Here is a 26,846-nt window from a genome sequence, read left to right as displayed (position 1 = left end):
AACCCAGTGTCATAGACTGAACCCTGCTCCTGTCCAGCTGTAAAATGATCATTAAAAGAGAGCTGACCTTTCCTTTTCTTTTTTTTTACATGGTTTCTGGTGTGATCTAACAACACTAATGGAACAGCCGTGGACTTGGTAGTTCCCCCAAAGGACTTTCTTTCCTTCACTGAGAAACTGGCAGTGAGAAACACCCACCCAGAACTTGCAACTCAGTTTGTAGCAGACTCTCCATACGCTTCTGTTTTGTAAAAATTCAGCAGTTGCCATTTCTTGTTTCTTGACACATTCAGATCCATGTGGTACAGTTATTTTTAATGAATCATTTTTCCTTACAGAATTAGAAAACTTTAATTTGATGCTCTTGTAACTTTTTAAACGTGGCATATATATATATATATATATATATACATACACACACACACACACTTTTGTGAACCTTTATGTTCTACCAGTACAATTTTAATCTTTTCAAGCCAAAAGGCAGTTCAGGTACCTGTTCTTTCTTTGCATTTAGGCAGTGTTTGAGGTGCAGATCTGCCATTTATCAGAGAAGTGAGATGTCACACCACAGCTGCCTTGGCCCTGCAGGTAATACTGACTACTCAGACACTCAGGTGTTTTAGCTGTCTTGCCTTCCTTATGAAGCATTTTGATGAGAATGTCCAGGATCATCATCTGCTCATGGTTTCCCTTCTAAATCAGAGAGCCTGGCTGTCTTTGTGGAGTCGGTGTCCTTACATTCATTAACGACCAGTTTATAAATTCTTGCCCTGTTTCAGATAACACTCCTCCAATTTGAATTCCTCACATGAATAACCCTTACTAGGTGATGTGTTTGGCTGGGTAGACTAATTCTGGATGATAATGTAGCTCTCTGCCTAATGTGCATCTCTAGAAATAAAATACATGTAACCTTCTGGTGTTAACCCTGTATTGTTAGCCATTTGTCTTTTCTCTTCATACTAGATTGAAATTCCAGTGGAAAGCACAAACAAGCCATACATCCAAAGTGGAGGTTTTACACTGACATGTACAGATACCGTCTTCAGTACTTCAGCTCTGCGTTGGCAGATTTTCCAAATCATGACATATCTGAAGCTGGGACTTCTAGTTTTTCTTGTGCTGTGACATGTTGACCTATGCTTTTCAAGCAGAATATAAAAACTCAGAATATTAGAGCGCAGACATGGAGAAATTAAATAGTTTCACAATCTTGTCACATGTCATAATACCTAGTGTCTGTTTTACACACTTTGAGACAGACTTCATGACTGAAAAATAATTTTGCACTTCGGCTGGCTGATGATGCAGTGCTCTTGATCCTGAAGTATGAATGAAGGCTTGAGGCAAAAGGTGTCAGCTTTTAATAATAATTAAATATATATATACATATATGTACACCTACAAGAATTGCAGTTATACTTTGAATACCTTTGTTTGTGATCTATGGGCAGGATAGAGTCTCACCATGAGAAAAGATGAGATCCGGGAACATCAGATGCCATGCTGAGGTTTCCCTGATAATGAAATGATAGTTGCAAACCTGTTACTTTTATATAGATAGATATAGATATATAAAATCTATAAACATGAAATAAGATATATTAAGAGTATAATTGTTTATGTTTTTATTCTTAGTGGTCACACACTGCTTGTCTTTTTAACTTACACTTCAGATGAGATCCTCCTTTCATCATGTAAGTCTGGGAGCTTAAGCTTTATACATAACGCTAATATAGCATGCTCTGTGACAAAATCCAAAGTATTGGCAATGTTATGGATAGAAGATTAAGTTGCTTCAGATTATAGACATAATCAATTTGCAAGACCTGTGTTGACTTTCAAATAATCTTTTGTCATTCCGTGTGTTTTTGAAGGAGATGCATGAAAATGAACTGAGAGCAAACAGCATGTAGAATGGCACAGGAGGGAGTTTTTCATTACTGTTGTATTTATCATTTAGCACAACCCTGAGCTCTGTCAGACTTAAATGGCAAACTCATTGTTAATTTCAAAGTTCAAAGTGTTCTTTAATCTTTCCCTTATTTTGCTCTCTCATAAATAACATTATGGTTTCAAGTGCCCGCTTCCAGGGTTCTCACCAGTGTTCTCAGGTTGTCCTTGGTAGGTGGGAAAATCCGTCTCACTAAAGGAGTTGCGATTCAAGAGGTCAGAGCATTGTCTGTCTCTGGAAACAAGGCCCATAAAATACTGCTTAACAAAGGGGTCTATTTGCAGTGCAGAGCCTCAACATATATCTGGTAAGTGCCTGGATGTCAGACCCGAAGAAAGAGATGAAAATAAAGAAAATAAATACCCTGCACTACTGAACACTTGCCAGTACATTGAGGAAAAGAAAGAAATCAATAAAAGGAGCCATTTCTTCTTTTTATTAAGGAGTTTTCTTAACAAGGATTATTTCTTACTTTTTCATGTGCTCGGGGTGTTTTTACTTTCTAACTGAATGAAAAGGAACATTTTGTGAGAGGCTCCTGCATTCATCTACAGCTTTCGTGCTAATAAGGTACACACATCCTAGAAGCAGTTTTCAGTGTGGCTGTGGCAGGTCTGTCAGTAGATTAAATGGTTGAGGTGGATTTATGAAGGGATTTAGTATGTTTGGAGCTTGTGAGAGATGGTGAGTTTAACTAAAGTTGATTATTCCCTGGAGAGAAAGGTTTGGCAAAAATGCAGGAAATTTTCCTTTCTAAACGGCCTGTTTTCATCCCACAGAACCTGACATAGGTGAGGACAAAGATAATAATGACCTTTTCGATTGTGTTGATGAAAATTCAGTAACTGTCGAGGAACTAGGTCTAGAGCCCCAGCTCCACATAGAGCAGATGACTTGTTTTTTATATTACAAAGGTTTGGCCGGATTCCAGCCTGAATTGTATTCAGATTGGTAAACTGGAAATGAAAATATCCACTGCTAGTGTGCTGAGCTGGCCAGCCCCCTGTATTATATTAATTAGCAGCATGCTGTCCTATTGTCCAAACCCATCGAAGGAATGCCCACAAGAGAAGGTATGTCACCTCCTTTTGGGAGCCATTAGAGTTTAATGATGCCTGTCTGTCCTTCAACCAATATGCTTGCTCATCTACACAGACATTCACAAGTGTACAGTCTCTTTGTCATTGTATTAAACAATTATTGAAACCATTCTACTTATTTTCGGTGCGATGTTGCCGGTATTAGACGTATTTTCCATATGGAGACCATTGGACTGAAACTCAGTTGGCTTTTTCACAGGATCCATGTAGGTTCCTGTTGATGCTGTTTTGCATCCTTGTGGGCTACCAGTCCTGCTCCAGCCTTGCCTTGCTTTGCACTTGGCAACTTGGCCTGCGGCCTTGGCTTGCCCGTACTATCTGCAGCAACCAGCTGGAGTCATTTAGAAACGTCTTTGTGAAGTAACCCACGAGGCCTTTTGTTTCCAAGCAAGAATTCAGTTTGCAGGGCAGCGACCGTTTCCAAAATGATATCAATTTGTCTTTCATGCTGAAGTTCTCCTTTTTTGAGACTTCACGTGCTTCATGATGATTATTTCTGGTTTTGGAAGTTATAATGGTTCTTCGGGCCAACACTAGCTTTGCTCTTGAATGAATTTTGTGGTGCTTTCTGTTTGTGTGAAAGATAATTTCTGAAATTACAGAGCTCAGGCTTCCATATTATGATGAAATATAATCATTAACAGAAGCACAGATTATAATGTGGAAAAGATGGCAATTCCTGTGAAGGCTTTTGGTTGAAAGTAAATTCTTACCGATGCCTGTGATGGTGTCTGGATGTAAATAAGGTTGCTGTTCTCTCAGTAGATGCTGCATTATCTTGTCACAAACTCGGGAGATGCTTTACTTGATCAGAAACGGAACAGGTTTTATTTGTTGTTGTCGCTAGGTTCTGGGCTTCTGCGTTTTGGTTTGTGGTTTTGTTTGTTTTAAGCAAGCACATCATACAGACTGCAAACCGGGTTTACAATGTTTTCTTATTAAGGACAGCTCTGCTGCCGTCTGTTCGCGGCTTTTATGGTAAATACCCTGACAACTGTGAAGCAGATTCTCTGTTTTCGGGAGGTGAAGCTCAGCTGTGGGCTGCACTAAAACCAGCCTGGTTAGGCCTACCACGTAGGTATGCAATTATATATGTAGGTACACACGTGCAACTGGTTTTAACCTCCTACTAGGAGAAGGAGTTGCTGGTGCAACTCCTTTCTGAAGTAACCCAAAGAATTTCTGCTTTCTGTGATAAAACGGCTCATAAACTTCCCTTAGTATTTTAGCTGTGGTTTGACTCCAGCGAGATAATGTCTCCAGTCAGCTTTGCCTCGACAGAAGTCGTTTCAGCCCCCAGCCATTCCTTCCCTCGCTCGCCTCTTTTGTCAGTGCAAAAGGTTGTGCAGCTTTACAGTAAATCTGGCTGGGGAGCTGACAGGGGGGTTTTGGGACAGGGCAGCCTAAGGGTGTAGGAAGAGGCCAGGGCAAGGAGGGACAGGATTGCTTCCAGCACCACTGTCAGCTTATGCCAGCTTTAAATGTTAGCGGGACTGCAGCCGGAGGCTCTGGGAACTTTGAAACGTCGCTCTGTCCAGTATAGGCTCGATGTGGTGTGTGTTTGATAGGCAAACCCACCCGAATCCAAGGATCCAGTTTCCATTTGATAATACCCCGGATGGCTGACGTGTCTGACCTTTTCAGTTGTCCTGTGCACTCGCCTTTGGTGTCTGTGTGTGCCTGCTTCAACAGCAAGAGACTATAAACTCAGCTTATTTCAGGCTCCTTGGCTGAGCCCTGAATCATGCTGTCCATGGGCATGACACAGCTCTGCTTCAGCGTGGGGGTGAAAAACATGAGCTGTTTGCTCAGGGAGAGCTAGGAGTCTCCAGATTTACCAGTCATCTGTCAGGGAAATGGTCTGGGAAGAACTGGGAAGCCACCACCAAGCAGATGCTTGTTACAAGGGTAATGATTATGTTCAAGAGGATGAAATATACATAAAGCGACAGAGAGAAAACCCTTTCCACTTTATGTGTGAAGGTTTTGGATTGCAGCTGGAAGTAAGTGATAAGGAAGATAGCAGAGCTGGAAATGAGCAGCAACCATCTTGCCTCGTTTCAAGCACATTGTGCCCCCTTGGGACATTAGGGAGCTTTCTGGTTTGGGAAGGCTGGTAAATGGCTGGTTAGTGAACAGAAAGAAGCTGTAAATCCCTCCAAAAACATACACTGCATGTTTATTAAATAAAAAGTCCTCATGAATGATGTATGATCAAATGTCCCTGTATTTCCTGTCAACAAAGCTAATTGAAATAGCTGCTCACTGTACAGAAATGCTTCTTTCCTTCTTTTCGTGGCTTCATCTTAATGTGTGCTAGCTAGAAAGCAGCTCCTTCTTAGGGACTGGCAGTGACCTTCAGGGCCAATAAATGGGAGAGGTTTTTAAGCAGAAATAAGCATGTCATTACATTGTTCCCTGCCCTTTTTTTGCAGCAAACCTAGATGCCCTCTAAAGCTACCCACCAATACAGCACGGAGCATTAGCTCACGCAGTGCTTTTGAACTGAGGAAAGTCTTAAAGCCAGATTAACTTCACTCATTGTCAGCTCTCAATATGGTCATGAAAATGGTCAGCAAAATTAGCGAATATAGGAGAGGAGGAAGGAAGGAGCCGTGGCTGACCACCGGTCCCCTAACAACAGCTCTTTATGCTGTCAGCTTGCTTTGAGGTGAGGAAATAAACTGCCCTGGGATTTCAGTGCTACCAGGGGAACCTGAAGCAAAACCTACTGAGAAGTGGCCCTGGCTGACTCCAGGACTGTGCTGACCTGCCCTTATTCTTCGTGACTGTGAATGGTTTTGAAAAACTTCCCTGTTTAAGGGAGAGAAGTTAACCAGCTGGAGAGCAATGAGTCTGGATCCAGGCTTTTCTTATATGGTTGCTTTAACAAAATGTATCTCTTTGTTAATTGAATTACAAATGTAATTAATTTTATTGAATAACTTCAATTGGAATGAAGACAGTCATGTGGAGAAAATACCTGGAAGTAATGAACCTAAATTTTTTTAAGCATTTTGAGTTAAGGTAATCCTTAGTTCCAGTACACAGAACAAAAATCGAGTTCAATTAATTCTGTTCTTTTAGGCTGTATCTTTAAAATTCTTGGTAGCTGGTAACAGAGAAAAATATTTTGCTTTGCCTTTCCTTTTGCTTTCTTTGCTTTAGCTGAGTTTGGAAGCATGAGGGTTGCTACAGTGGCAAGTGATGAGCTTGTCCCAGTGCTTTTTTTTTTTTTTTTTAAATAATTATTTGCCTGTCATTTTCAATCCTCTTCCCTAATTCTTTCTGTGTACCAACCCATACGCATTTCCTCCATCACCCGGGCATCCTCTGCCTCTCCTCTCCTTTGCTTACTGATTCCTTTGCTTTTCTCTCAAGTGTGCTTATTATTAGCCTGTGCTGACTGGAGTCAGGAGTGTGCATGTTGCTGTTTAGAGACTTGACTAGTACCGTGTTTTATAGTCTGGGGCTATTCCTTGCAGAAGGATTATATAATAAACTTTTAGAAAGCATCCCTATGATTCTCTGGTACAATCGTCATCACCAGACTGAGGGAACCTGCTTTGTAACATGTCAGCATAGCTCCTTACTTTGATTTATATTAACTGAGTAGCTTTATCTCCTCTCTGTGGATTTGCAGACTGACATGCTACAAAATGTCTCTCCTGTCTCTGACTTTTGTTTCTTCTCCTATCTGGCTGTGTTGGGATACAGAAGAGATTCATGGGTTGTGATAGGGTTATGTTAGTGCTTGGGTGCTGTAATTACCTACATAAAACTGAGCTGCTCTTTGAACTGAATCACTGCACTCAAACGCTGCTTTCTGCTATGCCAAAAAACTACGTATCTGGGTTTTCCTTTTTTTTTTTTTTTTTTTTCACTCCATATCAAAACAGGTAGGATAGTCTGTTTGCTTTACTTTCTCAAGACAGAAGTATGTGCAACCAACACCTTTCAGAGGGGATGGTAGGTCCTCCGTTGCACTGAAGCAATCCCAATTTTCAGTTTTGATTCATAACTAAAGAAGTTGTAGTGTGCACTGAGAAAGAGCAGGGCTGTTCTCTTCTTCCATTAAATGTGCCCTCCACCAAAACAAATGAGAACAGAGGAGGCAAGGAGAAAGGAAGCCATAGACCTTTCGAGCAAGAAAATGATACCGTTCATCTTGGTTCTAATACACTGTTAAGGAATGGATGTGATGATAGTGTTGGTGTTGGAGATTTTAATCTGATAGTCTCTAGAACAGATGAATCTTCACTTGTGTTTCTTGGCAGCGTGGTTCTGATCCGCTCCAGTGAGGAAAGAAGCAGCTGGGATTTTGGATTGCCTTTCGAGACGGTCAGGAAAAGTGTAGTTGCAAATCCACATGGGTTGGTTGGTTTGTTTGCTTTTTTTCTCTGCCTGAAAACAAAAGTTATTTCCTACTGTTTTTCATCCATATAAAACCAAAGGAACTGTAAGGGCCAGTAGACATCTTTTCTAGCACAAAATGAATTAAAACCTTGTTTCTTCCCTCTCCCTCACTTTTTTTGTACTTTGTTTTCATATGCCTCAGCTTTTCTTCCCAGTGTACTATCTAGCTGTACCTCCAAAATGCATCTTTCAGTGCACAATGCCTCTGACTAGCACTGAAAGAAGGAAAGCTGAGGATTTGCAAAACAAAACCCAACGACAGCAACATCAACAGAACGATGTTCTGCCCTGCTCCCTTCCTTCTTATTTCTTCTAACCAACCATTATTTCTTTCTTCAAAACCTTCCTTTGATTAATTCATCTTCTGTAGTGGTGTCATAAAACCAGCTGTGAACCTCTGCACTACCTGGAAGGAGTGCTAGTTCTGCTGAGAGAAGTGCTGGCTCTTGGCATGTTCCCTCCGTGCTTGGAAGCAGGCGGTGCAGAATATCCTCTGGTGACAGCCAGCATGGTCTGTGGCCCATCCCCTGAATGCAAGTGTCAGCGCATCTGTTTGTTATACAATTGCAGTGGGAAATGTGACTTGAAGATAGAGGAGAAAGCTTTGTGCAAGACTTCAGAGAGACCGTGCTGCTTGGCAGGGCGGTTGGTTCTCCTTGCCAGCTCGCTGCCACGATGCTACGCGTGCCTCTGGTTCCAGTAGCATTGTATTGTGTCAGCGATGATGGCATTCATCTCCTTCTTTCAGCAGCCTGTAACAATCACCGGAAAGGGGATAAGAAAATGGAAAATGTTGTTTGGAAGGGAGAGATAAAAGGTAAAGGAAAGGATCACAACTTAAAATCCTTCGTGATTCAGTAGTGCTGCAGCATTGGGCAATGTGTCTGTGTAGTCAGATAGGACCTTCACCAGGTGCTGGAGGTTATTTAACACTTTTAATTTGCTCTGCTGAGGTTGACTAGAACTTAAGAAAACTCCTTTATTGAGGTGATCTAGCATTTCAATATGGTTGGTACCATATGGTACTTTCTTTTCAGTCCCAGGGAATCTCTAGAAGGTTGTGAGAGGTGAGAAGATGTTTTATTTCACTGAACTTTCACTGGTCTGAAATGATAGGAGCTCCTGCAGCGAGCTGCTGAGGCACTGGAGAGCATTATTTTCATTATTTTGGGTAAGGTTAGGCATCTCCCACTTCTCCTTCCTTCTGCTGAGGTTTGCTGGAAAAGGATGAGCTACAGTGAGGAGTGTTGCATTCAGAAAGTTCGTTTTTCAAATATATTGTGCTGTATCTGTTTGAATTTGCAGAAAGCTTGGTTAAAGCTTGTGGGGGGGGGAGGCTTTGTATACGTCCACTGTGGGGTGACAGCGTCCCGGTACCACAAAAGTAGGTAATGGGCCTTGGGAGTGGATGTCAGCCACGAGGATTGTCCTCTTGGAGCAGTGTGGTTGGAGTTGTTTTGACTGGCAGAATTTCATAGTTGTGAAACTGTGAGTGGGAAGGTTCCTGGCACTGGGCACAACCCAAAAGCCACTCAAAGCACAGGTTCTTGGTAAGGTCCATGAAGTGTTTTTCTCCATCTGAGAGGAAAATGAGAGCACAAGTGCCAGGTGCCAGTTCTGGAAGATTTTGTTATGTCACAGAAACAGGGCGCTTTGGATGGTGTCTCATCTGTGTTTTTTTCTCCTGAAAGGTGATGGATCCACTCAGGATCCACTCAGTTGTTCTCTAAACATTTTAAAGCTTCTCTCAGATTCTCCCTGTCATGAAATCCCTCAGGGAGAGCTAGCAGCTACAGAGAACCAAAATGGCAGTGCCTTGCTAGGTGTTGCCTAATTCCAAAAACAAACCTCATCCATCAGAGTTCTCTGAATGCCACAATGGGATTTTTATGCTAGATGTGTATAGATGTCCAGTTTTAAGAAGAAATAAGGCATGGAGAAGGATTATTTTTTTTTTTTGGATCTTCCAGGCTTCTCCATATTTGCTTAAGGTACTTCAGACTTGACCTAAGAAGAGGCAGTGAGGTAGCTGGATCCTGCGTTGGTATTTTTGCTGGCACAGCTAGGAGCAGGGTAGCTCTGAACCGCTGCTGAGGTTTCATAAATTGGAAGTGAGAGATACATTACAATGAGATGAAGTTGTAATGCCCTGATAGGTATTGAAGAGGTGGTCCTGCCGTACGTTACTTTCCCTGTTAGTATTCTGCCTGCGTTGCGTACACGAATCTGTAATCTCCTGAAGTCACTTCTGTTATCTTAGAGATCGTGAGGCACAATGCAACAAGAAAACAGGGCTAGAAAAAGGGCACAGGATTTCCAGTCAAGGGAACTAATTCTGTTCCTAGCTCTGCTACTGATTCTTTGTAAACTTTGGCACATCACTAAATTTTCTTGGCTCGATTTCTGTATCTTTAAATGCCACCAGTCCCTGGAAACAACTCTGGAATAAAAATGTCTGGTGCTTTCTCAGGAGGGAACCTCAGGGTCACAGTTGTATGAGACCCAGTTTTTATATGACAGCTGTGCATCCATATGAGATCCCCTGCATTAGCAGAAACTAAATTTAAGAGCTGCTGAGTGCTCCTTTGAAAAGTCATCCTTTCCCAGAGATTCGCTGGGTTCTGTTACGTTTGATCTATGTCAAGAATGTCCTGATTCCTATTGCTCTGAGACTGGCGTTTTGTAAACTGAAGTTTGTTTTTTCTTGAAGGACACTGCCGCCTGTGCTGCCTGGTCCCTCTCCTCCGCTTCTGCTTTTGCTGGCTGAAACTTGCACAGCCTTCCCTCCATCCCTTCCAACTCTTATTAAATGCAGTTTATCTCTCTGCTGTTAAGTAGTCTATTGATTCACTTTAGAGTTTATTAGATTATTACTGTCTGGGGTTTGATTTTTTAAAGCAGTTTTTCAGACTTGTATGTGTCCACATGTGAAAACAGATCAATGAGCAGGGACAATGCACAATTATTTACATGGCTACAGCCGCCACTCTAATGTAATATTGTCATTTAAATGCTCGCTGTGTATTCAGACAGTGAAGGTCTGTACTGCATGCTCTGCAGTGTTGGAGCCCTAGGGTAATGTTTTTCATAGCTGTTTATTCCTAAATACTCTTGATGGAAATACAAATACCACTGAAGCTCCATATGTGGTTTCAAGTACTGGGAAAAGGGGGGGATAGAGGGGCCTGTATTGTTTCAAAAATGGCACTAAAACTTAAAATGTGTCTGAAAAAGAATGTGAAAGACGTTGGGTCTGTTTGCGAGGAAAGACTGATAAAACCAAGTACAAAATTGATCTGCAAAGCCTGCAAGTTTATTTGTAAAATTCCCCTCCAGCAGAAGCTTAGACACTTGAGTGGAAATGTGCTGCCAGTGCTGAGCTTAACCCTTAGCAGCCCAGGAGGTCTCGGGAGCCCTTTACAGTTATCTTTGCAGGATAACATCTTTCTCCGGCTAGGGAAGGCAGAAATTTCTCATCAGTGCCTCACAGTTGAACAAATGCTTTGCATTTCTCCTGTTTCCAAGAGCACCGCATCGCTTGATGTTGTGGTGGAGCTGCGTCATGCACGGTGTCAGATTTTAATTGTGCTGGCAGGGATCAGACTTCCTCTGCTGGACCCGTTTCATTTTCACCAGCTGGTGGGGATAGTGGCAGGAATTTGGGGATTACAGATGTGCATTCAGCCAAAAAGGAAACGAGCCAAGTTTAAAGGGACATTGTTAACTTCTATCCCAGGGGCCAGGTTTTTATTTTCCTGAAGATATCGAGATCTCCAAAGCCTTTCCAGTGCCATAGGTCATCACCCTCCCCCAGTCCTGGGTAATCTGTCCTCCATTAGGAAAGTGGTCGTCTAAAACCCTTCAGCTCACCAGAGTGACATCGTTGCACCAGAAATGACTCCACCTTTTCACGTAAAGCCTCTGCTTGTTTGTAGGTGTGTTTGGTTAGGCAGAAACCTCAGTTTGGAACATCTCTTAAACATATACCAAACCCCTACTAATGCTGACTGAACATTTACCAAAGTGCTTCACGCTTGGGGCTGCACTCTTTGTATAGAGGAAGAATATGAAACTATACACACCATACACAAGACATACAAAGCTCTACACAACTATACAAACTATATATATGTTCAAAGGAACAGATTTCATAGCTATTATTATGACCCAGAACAGTTGGTGAGGGCTCACAGTTTATTTGTAGGGTAAAGTCTCTTCTAAAGAGCTTCTTATTTGTCACCTTGCTTTTTTAACTGTTTTTTTTTTTTCTTGTTTCCTCACTGAGCAGTTCATTTTGCAAAACAAAACACCCCCAAAACCCACCTAGTCCTATTGTATACCAGATTTTCTCTCCTGTCATACAGTGTGCTTTGTTTTCTGTTAGCATGGTGCTGCATGTAGGGCTCTCCAGCACCGCCTCAGGTTTTGCACTTCATTGTCCCCTACCTGTGGCTTTGTTTATATAAAACCAAGGGCAAACTGTTGATGTTATCCAAAATAGATTGTGTCGCCTGAGGTGCGCGGTTCTCATTTAGGGTGTTAAGAGTCGCCTCTCTGTGCGCCGCGCTCCTTCTGCTTCTCCCCTTTTCCGCACCTGCTTGGCTGGAACAGTTTCCATAGCAATAACCTCTTCAAGTTTTTCCAGAAGTGCCACAGGAATGATTTTCTATCTCCTCCTCCTCAACAATTCAGGAAAATGGAGCTTATTACAGGTACTTTTTTGTCCTCGGTGCCTCGATGGGAGCCTGGCGGGGGCACTCCGCAATGCCAGGTAAAGCTGCCTGCCGCGCACAACTGCTCTTCTGTGATGAGGGGCCCAGCTGGGCTGCCCACTGCTGCAATTTGCCTGGCCTAATGCAGGATGGCTTCCCTCCTCTGTTGACTCGGGCAGCAGTGCTTTTATGCCGCTCCGACTTCATAAGAAGAGCGAGCAGGACAAATGTAAAAGAAAACGAGGGAAAACTATTATATATCCTAAGGAGTAAGAGCCAATAATTCAAGTTGCCGTCACGTTTCTTTCTTCTGGCAGGCATGTGAGATGCTACACAATAGTTCAACTTGCAGCTCAGTAGCATATGGGAAAATATAAATCCCTGGAGAAAGCAAGCATTAAGCAGCTGTCTGGAAACCCTCAGGAGTCTGACAAAAGGGGGAGGTGGATCTTAGCATGTGACAAACGGTGATTATTTTAAAAAGCACCACATCCAGGGGCAGCTACCAGCTTGTAGTTTCAAAGTGAGAGGTAGGAGATGTCAATGCGGCAAATCCTTACTTTGTGACCTGCTAGACCAAAGCAAAATGAGCTGCTGAGCTTAGGTATCCATGCTAGTGATGTCCGAGCAGTAGTCCTGAGGTGCAGCCCAGGCCTGCATCACTGGGACTGCGTATTTGGGCACTGCTTCAGTTTCTGTATCGATGAACAAGCTATTATAGGAGGAAATCAGACAAAGCTGTGAAGTCTTCCGTGGTGACATATGTGAAAATAGCTCCCAAGCACAACTGGGTCAACTTCATTGCATTTCATAGGTTTGTCTAACAGGGACCTTGGAAACAGCTGATTTTCTACGAAGTACTGTCTGAGACAAGAGTCTGTTTAGCCTGTGCTTAACATCCACAGTTCGAATTGAAATAATAGGACATAGCTTTGTTTGCATGCTCCTTCCAGGTTTGTGAGCAGACAACAGCAAAGGTGCAAAGTCTGTGGGAGAAGCCTTTCTCTGGACACAGGAGACGAGCCCTATCCCAGCGCTAAGATGCTTTATGGCCTGCATTTGGCCTTGGAGTTTTACTCCTTACCTGAAGTTTGCTAGTCCCTTCGCTGTGTAGGCTTTCTATTTCACTATTTGTTTCAGCCTCAAAAAGACGTTTTTGAGTGTTTTAAAATACCCATGTTGTCATTCCTTGGTTATCAGAGCTTTCCTTCCCTCTGTTTTCCCCACCTCAACCTCAGTTGTTTAGACTTTTTAATAATTCATATCCCTTTTGACTTCACACACTTTCTTGTGCTGCCTGTGGTGCTCAGTGAGAAATGTGCTCTTTGCTGAGCTTGAAAAGATCAAATGAGAAATTAGTTAAAACCAAGTAGGTGGAGGGTATGTTTTACCTGATAATTGAGGTACTAAACACACAGGTGTTAGGGCTCCTGTAGCAGCATGGCCACAATGCCTGTGCTAACTTCATCACGGGCTGATTTCTCCACTAATTGTGGATCCTAGCTTTTTAGAAGTGAGTTGTTGATGAAGAAAGAGATGGGGAAATTCAAATTCTCAATTTCTGTGTATTACACTGTCGGCTGTAACATTGTGCCACTGTGTTTTGCATACAGTTATATGCACAGACTAGTAGAGGGAGGGTTGGAGAACTTCCTTTACTTGGAAATCCCATGTAATGCTTTCTTACAGACTTTAAAAAAAATATATCATTTTGACAACCTAATCTTGCAAAAAGACAAAGTAAGAGTATTTCTTCAGGAAAGTGTCATAGCTGCATACATACAAGATTTGGTTTTTAATTATTGCTACACCCTCTAGCTATAATAAAAGACCTGTCAGCGTATTCATTCTGTCCCTATTCATATTCAGAGGGTTGGAAAATAGAGGTTTAGATTCATTCTGGATTGAGGTTAGGCAAGCAAGGTCTTTTCTTTGGCATAATGACTTTCAACTCGGTTTGGTGACTGATCAGTTCAGCTGTCTGAATTGCGTATGCGCAAAGAGAAGCAGGGTTGTGCTTTTGCATACATTCAATTTTCATATTTATAAATCAGAATCTGCCTTCATTTAAAAAATGAAGTGTCGTTGCCTTCAGCTTATAAAGAGCAGCTGCCACCTCCATTAAAACTTTGAAATGTTCCCTTGAGAACTCTGAGAGTGCATCTGTCTGAGCCTAGCAGTGGTCTGAGCTTACAAGTAGGAGCGAAGTGTCCCTTATTACTTGAGAGTTTAGACAATAGATCAAAGACTTGAGGTTTAAGCAGCTATCATTCTTGGATGAGCCTGTCTGCATGGGTAATTGCAAAGTTCTAGCTGAAAAGGATAGTCTTGCTGTTGCTCAACTTAGAGTACTGCTGGTGACTTTTTTAGAAGCAAAACTGGGTCCTAAACCTACCAATTATTTTGCTAACGTAAGGAAGACCTCAGCTAGGTGTAGGTGTCTACACATCATGGATATTTTAAAATTAGTTTATAACTATGTCTTCCTCAACTACTAAGTCTTGCTGTTGCCTGTACCTCTCGTCTTGCAAACCCTAGTCACAAACACCCTCTTGTGCTCCAAGTTTGAGTTGAAAATCAAATCAATTTTAAAGACAGAATTTTTTCTAGGTTGGAAGAGACCTCAAGGTCATCGAGTCCAACCTCTGACCTAACGCTAACAGCCCTCCACTAAACCATATCCCTAAGCTCTACATCTAAGCGTCTTTTGAAGACTTCCAGGGATGGTGACTCCACCACTTCCCTGGGCAGCCTGTTCCAGTGAAGACCTTTTCCTATGGACTATAGCACTTCTATCCCTTCATATTTTCTGTGTGTAAAGTTGTTCGTTTGTGTAATTTCATGGTGTCTTTCAGCTTTCTGGGTTTCACGTCTAATTAATGAACTCCCTTGGCATCTATGTAGGTTGTTCAGCTCTGAGCTCATTATTGGAACCTTCCAAATGAGGATTGTTAAATGCTCTGGAGAAAGTGGTAGGGTGATTTTTTTTTTAATTCTTTTACAAGCAAGGTCATCTAGGTTGTCTTCTTGCATCTTTTCCTCATTCTTTCTTTTTCTTCCCCTCCTTAATTTTTGAAGATCTTCTCAAAGAGTGGCACGTGACAAAGAGCCATGGTGCTCTTGAGCAGTGAGCAGGATTGCATTCTTGCCCCCCAGAGCATGAGTTCTTGTGTTGATCTTTCTAGAAATAGGGTTACCATGTGTGGCAAAACTCCCATGCCAGAGAATTCATCAGTGACACCTGAGCCCACCCTCTCATCCCATCTCCAAACCACGCCAGCAGAAGTGCGATGGTGTTTGAGCATGTGAGTTTTGGTCTTTAATACCACAGTCTTATGAGGCTGATGGCTTCATATGCAGTAAACAGCTCAAATTAGTGCTGTTTGGTCAGACACGTTGGCTGCGAAATAAGCATAAGCGCCGATGGAGAGTTTGAGCTGTGACATCAGTGGATTTCACCTTGCGGATTGATGAGTGTTACCTGGAGCTTGGCAGCAGAGGTGAGGTGGTGACAGCAGTGTCTGCGCCTCAGCTCCAAGCTCTTCATGTGTCAGCGTCTGCTTGGAGGCCAAGGGAGGACAGAGCAGCCCACAGGGCAGGCACAGAGGTATCTCGGCACAGGGGATCAGTGGAGTCACAAACTGGTAGGTGTCAAACCTGCACAACTTCCAAGTTCAAGTGTCTGACTGCACTTGAGTTCTCTCCCCTCGGGGGAGAAGAAAAAGCTTTAATTTATGAAGTGTCACAACACATTACAGCACATCACATCCCAACACGCCGCTGCATGGAGCTGACATTTGTTTGCTTTAATTCCTCAAAATAGCTTTTATTTAGAGCAAATGTTCCTTGTTAATTCAAACAGTTCTCATTTTCCTGCGCTCCGCACTTGCCAGTTCCCATGGGGACAGTTGTTCCTGTAGTGCTCTGCCCTATGTTGGTGAGCTGTCAGGCCTTGTCAAGGGCTTTAATTATTTTTCTTATTAGTAATGGAGAACTTCTTTGTTGCCTCCAAACCCAAATACTCACTAGGCAGGGTGTAGTGGTGATTATGCTTTTTAATTTTAGTGCTCTGACATACCAAGCACTTTGCGGTCCTGATGGGAACAGGGTGGAGGGGTTGGCAGGGGAGCAAGTTTCAGGATTTCGGTAACCTTCCTGGATGAGGCACTGGCGGACAAACTCCAGGGGGTGAATGGGCTCGTCCCTTTCCTGAAGCTGCCCTTTGAGATTGCTTTGGAAAAATGAAGTTTGTCAGAAAATCATTGGGCCTGAGACTTAAGCAGGACTGATGTCCTGCTGTGGTGGGTGCTGTGCAGGCACAGAAGAGGCAAATGCTTGGTGAACTACAGAAGATTGTAGCTTTTGTGTTGAGCAAGAAACATGTTCAGACCTCAGATTTTTTTGCTTGTTTTGTGTATGTGTTTTGTGGGAGGGTGCGGAGCAGCTGTTGTCTCCTGGGAATGGCAGTGGACATTATATGAAAGGCTAAAAAGAAATGGGAAGGGAAGCTCAGTCACCCATCCCTTAGCATGCAGTACATCTTGTGCTTCCTGCATGAGCGACTTCAGTACAGGTACAATATTCCTGATCTCGGAATAGGCAAAGATTGCCGTGTAGCGTATTCTGGAATTGCTCATCTAAAAATTGCCACATCTGTCTTTACCCAGAGATTCGGTGTGACTTCTGCTTTCCAAAAGATGGGCAATAGCTCTTTGTGCGTGTCCATTTTCTTTGGGGAAGATACGTGTCTTGCCTGTTTGGCAATTAGTTGTTGGACTGTGCATGTGGACTTTTGCCCTTTTTAAAACAACTTTGGTAGTTGGGAAAGTTCTTGGAACAAGACGGATCTTTGATCTTTTTCAATTTGGAAAAAGTAGATAGATCAGTTGATTGTCAATAGTATTGCTCTTTGTTTCCTGGAAATCTTTTTCCTTTTCACCCAGTCTCCTTCACTGTCCTTCATTTTGCTGTGAGGGGCGAGCTGGAGCTGCCTGTGCTCGGAACGGATTTCTGCAGCTCACTTCTCCGAGTGGTTCAATACATTACCAAATCCCAGGTCTATGTTGCAGCAAGCCCTGTGTCACACTAGCTCTACTGGAAGCTGCAGCTGTCAGAAAGTGTAACTACAGGCAAGGTGAGAAGAGCACTAAGTAAGTAGTGGGAAGCACTGAAGTTCTTCATCCTTCCTGCTCTATGTGCACTCCTGGAAATGTTTCTGCTGTTTCCTCTCTTGATACTCAGAGCCATTTGAAAAACACAAAATGGAACAATTTCAAAATGACCAGCAAGCTTGCAGAAGTTAAGCATAGTAAGTGAAGGAGTCTCCATGAAGACCTTGTGTCTGTGGTGTCACCGCAGATTACTATCTTCTCGGCTTTGGGAATCACAAAGAAATTAACCTTTCTGCAAACAACCCCTCATGCAAACAGATCTGCCTCGACCTCTGAGCATATTTGAGTACTCTCCTTGAGATGGAGCAGTGGCTGGGGCTGGTGGGGAAAGCAAGAGCTTGAGAGCTCAGAATAACATCAGAACAGCTTTATTTTTAGAAACGTTTTCCCTTATGGTTGTAAAAGCTAAATGAGTAAGGGAGATTGTTTTGGAAGAGTGAGTGGGGGAATGGTGTGAAGCAGGAAGGGATAAGTGAGCAAGCAAGTTGGTCTGTTGATATGGGAGTCTCAGCACAATCAAAAGCAGTGTTGATGTAATTTAATAGCAGTGTGTGCCTCTTGCCTTCCTTTTCCTTGCCCGAAACCTATTTTCTTGCATTACGTTGTAAAGTAATCTGCATACATTTAATTGTAGATTGTCATGGGTTTTTTTCATAGTGTCTCCAGATGTCTGTGTAGGACTTGGCTCCTCTCCTAAAATCAAAAGCAAGTTTGCAAGGAGACTGAAATGTGTTGGACCAGGCTTTGAGCGTTGGGAGCAGCCCTTTTTGAGGAGGAGGAAACAACAAGAGCTACTGTGACTCCGAAATTACCAAAATGAATTCTCACTGTGAGGGGAAGGCCTAGCTCCATTGGCACCTTCCTCCCAGGTGTTAACACCACAGTGGTGGACTGCCTTTAAGCTGGGCTTAAGGGATCGTTCATGTACAAGCACATGTAAAACTGGTGTGTGTTGTTTTTTCTCTTTAACAACACATACTTCTTCCAGTCTGTCAGCACTTGTATGCAGCTGATCTTGTCTGAAGAAATATCATCCTCTTCCTCTGAGCAGAAACCCAAGTCTCTTTCCCCCTTCCCCTATTTCTATCCCTTGGTGTTCTCTGTATCCAAAGGTAGAATAACATCCTCAGTAGAAACTGCAATAGCCCAGTGTATTCCTTGCTGCTTTGTGCTTTCTTTTCTTCTCGTCATGGTGTTTTTTTTTTGTTTCAGGATCATTATTTATGAGTTAATATTCACAGCAGAAAGCTCTTTGAAGTGCAAAGAATGCCAGGGTTTTCCCTGCTTTTGGGCATGGAAGGCTTTTAAATAAAGTTTTGACAATTTTCATTTAGCATACAAAAAAAGCCACAAAACCTCTCAGCTAATGAAAAACAATATTTGAGAGGCTACTGTATTACCCATTGAGTCTCCCATAACCCAAGAGCCGTGGCAAAACCTCAACCAGTGTTGATTTTCTGCCTGCAAGGACTGTGTGTAAAACTGATTTTGACTGTGTTGTGCCTTGTGTGAGACACATCTCTCTCAGGGGAGTGTGTGACACTTCTGCCCCACGCCTGCCTTGCATTCCTCGTGTGATTTAAGTCTTGGCTGTACCCTTTAGAGCTTGAAATAGGATGAATGGTGTGTGGTGTGTATATAGCTCAGGTGCATCTGTTTACTTCCCATCGTACCAACAGTTGGTTCCAGGAGGCATGGGTTGACTTGAGGCGTTTGATTCTGTGATACCTGTCATGTGTTGTCTTGCCAGTGTCTGAATTTGTCATCCTTTAGGATGAATGATGGATACTTCTGTGTGCTGTGAGGAAGACAGGAGAATTGGATGGGGTGGAGGCAGAGGGAGGAAAAGTCCCTCACTCTGCAGAGCTCTGGGGGAACGTGTAGAGTCTGGGTATAAGGCATTACTGGTACATCTCCTCATGACACAAACACAATTAGAAAAGTTGTGAAAGAAATTACGAAAACTGGGGAGAAGGGGAAACAACTATGGCAGGTCAAATCACCGAACCATGGTGAAGCATCTGGTGCTTCATGCCGCTGCCCTTCTCTCTTGTTTTTTGGGTCCCTGGAAAGGTTTGGAGCCAGATTTCCTCAGTTGCTGTGCTCAAGCTCTGATAGGCAGAGCCCACGGATTCAATTCATTTTGTGGTCTCTGACCTCTTCCAGGATTTGTACTTCATTCTCACCCAGCCTTTGCTGCTTGTTATAAGGGATAATGTGAACTTTCTGGAAAGCTTTCTCTTCTAATGAGTTGTTGGTTTTTTTTTTGGTATTGCCTGGTGCCTTAATGTATTGCTTTGCCTTCAGCCAAAGAAAAAGGTACTTGAATGAAAAGGAAGGAGCGATAGCAGTCAGAGAAGAGGGTTGTTATGTACCTTAATGTTTGCATTCTTCGGAGGGTTGCTACTGTAGTTGGAGAAACTAATCTTTGCTTGCATAAGTAGACAGAAATGCTGGCAATTTACAGCATCCGCTCATACCCAGATGTCAACTCACATTTCCAAAGAGAATCATCAAGTCAGGAGATAAACAGCTGGTACAGGCGAAAGGAAAATAAGCTTGTAAGTGTTTAAAGAAAAAAAAAGTGTTAATTTTTATGAAGTGTAGTATGCTGGCATCTAAACAAATGAAAGTTAACAGCCAGGAGCCGGGAATTGAAAGGGCTTTCTTTTTTTTTTTTCTTTTTTTTCTTTTTTTTAACATTTGAGAATTAAAGTCTTGATTTCTCTCATGGTCGCTTCAGAGCATCACTGTGTTTTTGTTTGGATTTCCTCCTAGTACAACTTAGCATATGCTAGTGACAAAATGAGAGCTAGCCTTAGTGGGTTTTAGACATTCCTACAACCTGATCTGAAAGTGCTTTCATCTGGCCCAGCGACTGGAGTGGGACTGCACGTGCCTCTGATTTTAGGTTTTCACCTGATGCTCGTGGATATCTCGGCTGGGGTGAGAGCCTCAGAAGCTGTTGGCATCAGGGGAGTCAAGGCAAGCTTTGGGTGTCACGCACAGGGAGCTCAAAACTGAGCCCGTGTCTTCCTGAGAAACAGGACATGTGGCTAAGCTGGTAGGCATTGACCACTAGGTTATTAAACAGCTGTATGTAAAAGCAAAGTGTTTCTGTGGTCAAAAAGCGCGGAATCGTAGCTGCAGGGAAACTGGGGACCGGGATTGATGCTGAAGGAGCATCTAATGCGGCGTGCTGCCTGGCAGCGTCCTTTGCCGGGAATGAGGCACAGCAGGGCTGCTGCCGGTCTGCGGGCATCTGTACAGGCAGGCGGGAGAAGGGCTGCATCCTAGCTGGGTTGAAAACAAAGCAGAATAAACAGGTCTTAACCAAGCAAAAAAAAAAGCATCACCACCAAAAAAAACCCCTCACACCAAGCTGTAAATTTTCTACTCCTTGAAGGAAAATAAAGTGCAGAGTATTTACTGTCCTCCTCCCTCCCTCCCTGCTGTTCGTTCCTACTCCGGTCCTCTAATGCTCACAGGGCCTAGCAGGGTTTTATGTGGAAATCGTTGGGATTATCTCCCAATTTTTTCTCAGATAATTCAGTTGAGAGGTTATATAGAACTGAACGGTTTGGAGACTTGGAATCGCTAAGCTGGAGGCTTTAAGATGCTCACAAGCTCCTATCCGGACAGAACAGTTCGATATTTATTGGATGTGCTACTAATTGGCTGAAAAATCCATCACCCCTACTTTTTCTGTTTTTTCTCAAGGTTGTTTTCTGAGGTTTGGCAAGGGCAGGAAGGTAACCAAGTGTCCCAGCTCCCGGAGGTCTCACCCCAGCCACGTGTGCTGAGAACCAGCGGGTGATTCACACCGTGCCTTTCTGCTTGGCGCTTCCCAAATGAGCAGAGAGGGTTGTAGAGCAGAGTAGGTGACCATGCACGTAGAAAGGCAGACAGCACGGCTCCGAAAGTAGGCATGGAGGCATATTTATGCGCGCCTGTTATTCACAGAAGGTCTTCTGGTTAGTCAGGGCACGGCAAGCAAGCACGGGTCCCCCGCCGCTGCTCATCCCCAGCAGCAGCGCCCTGCCGCAGCTCCGTCCCGCATCCCTCCCAGGAACAGCAACCTGCAGCAGCAACCTTGCCTCCGCTGGTGTCTGAAACAAATAAATTGTAATGAGATGAGCTGTCTTAGCTGTTACAGTATTTACGGGATAAATAGTTTCCACTTCACAGCCATCAATACCTCCGCCCTTTAAATCCATTAGCTTCCTGACTGCTCCGCGCTGCCTTGGTAATGGGCTGACACTGATTTAAGGCTAGAAAAACCCCGTTTAGAGCCTGCATTAGGGAGAGTGAATGTAAATTGTGACCACACCATTTGGTCTGGGACTAAAGATGTCTGCAAGTGACAAGTTTCAAGCCGTGAACTGGGCTGGAACAGCGGCGGCGCAGGATGTTCTTCTGGTCTCGGCTGGAAATAAGCAGGGAACTCGGAAATTAGCAATGCTGGCTTTGCAGAGTCTCTGTAATCTTAAACCTCTAAGCGTGGCTGGTGTGGGCTGCTTTGTAGCCTCAGCTAAAACCTTGCTCTGCCCTGGACCCCCGTGTTTGCAGATGCTGGGGATGTTGGCTCCCTGCAGCAGTGAAAGTCTTGCAGAAAGATAAATACTTTATTGGAGCTGCCTTCAGTTCCTCTCTTGGACCTGTCACAGTAGCATCAAACGGTTACTATTTTTAATCTTTTGTAGCTGATTGGTGACTCTCTTTGCTTCCATTCTGGCTTGTTTTAAAAGAATTGAAGCAGACTTTACTTATTTATTGATGGCTGGAAACGAATACCCTGCAGCCTCCCCCTTGCATTCCTGGTGCGACTGAGAGAGAAGAGGTGGAGAATCAGAACAGAAGATCTATCACATTCAGCCTGCAAGGCTATTATTTCAGCTGCCTCAAAAATGTTTAAGTTTTTGCTGCGCGTTAAAGCATTGGCGCTTGGATTTTGTTAAAGATGGCACAAGTGGAGAGGTTTTATTTGAATACCACCCACATGATCTTCGGGGATTTATACACAACAGAATATGAAGCTGCTTCTCGTTTTTGCATATCACAGACTGGCCTTCTTATCTCGTGGTGCAGGGAGTGTATGTATTTCAGAGCCTGGGAGGGAGGAGAGGGCGAGCAAAAAAGGAGAGGTGCAGACTTTTTCTGTTCCCCCAGTATATTTTGTGTGTGTTAGGTAAAGCCTCTGCAGCCAGATACAGCTGGACGCTGAGCGATGCCGGCTATGCAAGGACAATTCAGCTGCGTACAGGCTGGTAATAGGATGCCATTTCAAACTCTTTGGCCTCTCCACAGCAAGAGATTGAGTCGTGCTGTATCCGTGGGCAGTGATTTTGCAGATGGAAGCGTGTGACCCCGAGCAGCTAATACAAGAGCAGCTATTCTGACTTCATCCTGCATGAGCAATCGGCACTGAACCCGTGTTCTGAAAGGCACGGACCTCATGTAATTCTGCTGCTGGTGTCTTTCTCCTGAACCTTTCGGCTCCTGCTCAAATTGTTTCAGTAAAGTATATAGGACAGGCAGTGCGAATATGATTTCTGACACTAACCTGCAGTACGCAGAGAGGGACAGTCTGAGTGTCTTTTTCTACTTGTTGCCTTGCCGTTATTACAGTACGGATAGGTAATTGCCGGTCTCCGTCAGAAATAAGCCTCATAATTCCATTTGAGGGAGAGCTGTATAGAGAAAATGTAAGGCAGGAACCTGAGAGACGCAGCCTGGCACCTCCAGGATGTGAGAAATGCAAGGGCAGGTTGCTCTGCAGCCGGCAACTTGGCTTGGGCGTGCTTCTGGAGTCAACTAGGCTGGTGGCTTTCCTGGGGGGCTCTTCGTGCGTAAAGCAACCAAGCTACGTCGAGCATCTGTTTCATTATTAAATCATTATCGTTAGCTAATTTCTCAAAGCCCAGTCAGTGGAAGGAGGGAAGCACTGTTCTTTCCCTGTGTGCGTACCTGCAGGTTACTTCATTTTTGTTGGATACGATTAGTCTGTTTGATGGTCGTTAGCTGAAAAACAGCAAAGTCATTAAAGGGCCGTAGCTGCCCTCTGGAGCCACTTGCTGGCTGTTGATAAAGGTAAATGGCAGCATAATATAAAATATAATCTGATCACCGCATCTAATTACAGACAAGAGTAAGCGGCTAAAGAATGTTTCTGCAAGAATATTATAATTGTGTTCATACAGCATTTCCAACTTGAAAGCTGTGAGCAAATATCGACTAATCCTCCCGACAGCTCCCGAGGGTGGGAAGGTAAATCTATTACTGTTTATTAAGAACTTGTTTCAATTAGTTTTAACCACTGTTAAAAGAACTATGAATTGTTGAAGAGATGAACAGCACTTGCCTTGCAACGATGTTGAATATCTTGGAAGTCCAAGTACTGAGCAGCATTTCTGATAGAAGAGCATCATTTGGCTGGAATTAATGCTTGGAAGCATCAGAAAAACGTCTATTACTTTTTATTTCCATTAATCTTTAGTGTCTTATTAAATGCTAAATATTCTTATTTGGTAAATATTTAGCAGGCTCTCTGGGGCTTTGTAGAATGTACTGTTTTCAATAAACATGCACAGCGCTGTATTATTATTATTATTACTACTATTATTATAATTTCAGGAAATATTTTTCCATGCAGCATAAAACTGCAGACAGTAGTAATGTCATTTTTTTTTTCACATCACAGAACCATTGCAATTTTGTTCCTTTAATCGGTAATGTTCTCTTCCAGCCCCAGGTTAGGGGGCCAGGGATGGAAATTATACACAAAATCATTAAGCTTAGCCTAGGCTCCTGCAAGGCACAGTATGTTGTTTTCACTGCTTCTATTTTGGGGTTCTTGATGCTAGGGATTGATGCTGCTTGTCTGGCTGATGGCCCCTACAAATTTCCACTGATAACAGGTCGCGCTGTGGATGCTCAGACCTTCCACTGCAGACGTGGCATTTTCTGTGAAAGGCTATGCTTGGAAATACAGTAATTTTCGAACTTTCCTCTCATCTTAGACTGAAGAATTCATTGTTCTTCTTTGAATGTGTGTGTCTCAATGGCAGGGTCAAAGACGTGAAGTCTTTCCTTAGTCTTTGTTTTGCTGGGTTTTTATTGTGGGCTTTCTTGGCAATGGTTGAAGCTTTAGTCCAAATCTGTATCTAGAGTATAGGCCAAAAAATTGAATATTCTATGTTTGGAGGAGAAAATGGAACATTTTTATTAGTTGCATGAGAACTTGGCTTAGCTTAAGTCTGTTCAAGCTTCTGAGGATTTATGCCCTAGGCGATCTCTTAAAAAAATGCCTTTTTTTTTTTTTCTTTTTTATGTACATTATCACGCACATCTATCATCTTTTTGGAACTATCCTTTCTATGCAGAAACCTGCTGCAAAGCTGTAGCGTGCGTAGTGTATCCCATAGCATTCGCAGCGAATGTTTTCTGTCATTTGGTTATATAAAACTCCTGGCTTTGACTCAATGCTTAAATAGTTTTCAGGTGCTCGCAATAGATGGCTGAGTGTCCTGTGCCCCTCTTCTGCTCGTGTTTGCTGAATGAGGAGCTGCTGTTTGTCACTCGTTTGGCAGGCTCTCGGTGCCCATACGCAGTCTGCATTTAATGTTAATGGGAGCTGCATGCACACCGAGCCATCCAAAGAGCCAGGTTCCTCCTTGATCTACGCTACTGGGTAGTGAATGCCTTGTCATAGTGCCCAGGGTGGCCTTTCACTGCCCAGAAATTCAGTCTACCGTGCTCCTACTGCTTCAACTGTGCCTAGAAGGTGCTCAGGTCCCTCCCCTGGTCTGACAGGTGAAAAGAGGTGGTAGTGTATGAAAGACAAGGTGTGAAAGGTTTCCTTTAAAACACACACACACACAAAGCCCACCTTATATTGTATGTCTGCTTGTTAAAAATTGCCTTTCTTTTTCTTCCATGTCCCTCAGTAAGCTGAAACGTTTGGACTGGGTAGAAATTCTGCTGGAAGCTGCTTGGGAGCAGAGTCAGCACTTCTCGCCTAATCGGTTCTCTTACAATTTCATTTCTCCTACCAGCTTCTTTCAGAAAAGTATGTTGTTGTGTTTTTTTTCCCGTGGTACAATACAGTATTTCATCTTTTGGTCATTTTTGTACTTTACCTGAATTTCCTTTCTATGACAATTCCAGCCCTTAAGTGTAAATTCAGGCGATCAGGCTTTTTGGTGGCTTTTATTTTTTATTATTTTGTCTTCGGAGGCATTGATTGAGACTCCCAGCTGAGGCTCTAGGCACACTCTGTGTGCTGCCTGCTCCTATTCTGTTTTTTTGTTGTTGTTTTTTTTTTGGCCTGATAAGTTCTTGTTGCTTTTAAATGCCTGAGTAGCCCTGGAGTTGCTTCGTCCGAGTTGGTTACGGTGATTTTGAGACAGAAGAGGCTATTTTATAGCCCCAAGTGTGCCTGAGCACAGCTCCCAGGGGAGCTGTTGACCTGCTCCCTGTGGGCTGGCTGGCAGGACAGCAACTGGGGGTCTTAATCGAGCATTGTGCATCTTCTATGGACTAACCTCTGCTCTCTTACAGGACGTCATTTAGGCATATTGGCAAGCAGCTTTGGTTATAAGGAGTGGGTGTGTATTAACTGGGAAAGTGCTTTGGCTCACCTTCTCTCCTTCTATGAGCCAATTAGGCAGCTGCCTCCCTGTTGTTGTAACTGCAATCTGGGTGAATAAAGCCCGTGGTTAACCATAGGTGGCAGCAGCTTTCTAATACTGTTATTATGTGTACATGTTGTTCAGTTTCTCCAAAGCCGAGGTGATGCTTCATTCAGACCTCGGCGTCTATTCTTCTTTGTTTAGCTGAAGCTTTTTTAGCTCCAGCTTTCGTAGGTAGAAATCTAGGCAGCCGGACGAGTCACTGATACTTTGAGAGCTTTCCTCCTCAGAACAGGACATGCTCTAATTGTTGCGCTCCTCGGTATTTATTCACTCTTTGTAACTTACACCTATTTCCAGAACCACAGTTACAACGCTCAGGAAGATTTCTGGCTGCTCTCTCTGCTGCGCCCTCACAGCTTTTCTTGAACTTGGCAGAGGCGTCTAGCTTCCTATGCCAGCATCATACTGATGTTGCATTCCCTGTAGGCATCCCTTCAACCAGTCTGCAGGCCCTTGGGGACCAGTGCATTGCTTGGAGGGGTGGGGGTCTGTTAAAAGCAACTAAGAAAAACAAACCGATTGTTCATGGACTCAGGCTTGCTTATAATATTCTGCACCCTCCCTGGAAAATGCCTTTAGGGGTCTCTAAATTGCAGAAGGCTGAAAAATACTGAGTAATATGCTGTAAAGAAAAACAAATCTGTGCACTAGGAATCAGCATTAAATCTGTCAGTATTAATGCTACAAATATGCACACTTTGAACAGCAAAGCACGCACGTCTTTTAACTGTGCTGTAATGCATTGGATCGTGGGGGCTGAGGCAAACATAATAGATGGTGATGGATGCTCTGCTGAA

At 43.3% G+C, this 26,846-nt stretch overlaps 1 protein-coding gene across 2 annotated transcripts in view; it reads left to right on the top strand.

Moving 5' to 3' along the window:
- The window catches only part of LOC116489632 (transmembrane protein 263-like), a 190,467-nt gene that overhangs the window by 94,372 nt on the left and 69,249 nt on the right, over nt 1-26,846 (top strand). The window contains exons 1-2 of one of the 2 annotated variants that reach the window (XM_032188117.1): nt 551-591; nt 1,680-1,700. The exons of the other annotated variant lie outside the window; for it this stretch is intronic. Of the exons in view, the coding sequence (XP_032044008.1) occupies nt 561-591; nt 1,680-1,700 (52 nt within the window). The 5' untranslated portion in view covers nt 551-560. Of the gene's footprint in view, nt 1-550; nt 592-1,679; nt 1,701-26,846 lie in introns of those variants that run through there. 2 annotated transcript variants of the gene reach the window in all.

This window comes from Aythya fuligula, chromosome 5 (assembly GCF_009819795.1).
Source record: "Aythya fuligula isolate bAytFul2 chromosome 5, bAytFul2.pri, whole genome shotgun sequence".
NCBI lineage: Eukaryota > Metazoa > Chordata > Aves > Anseriformes > Anatidae > Aythya > Aythya fuligula.
The sequence above is the reverse complement of the archived record's forward strand: the minus strand, read 5'-3'. Positions and strand labels throughout refer to the sequence as shown.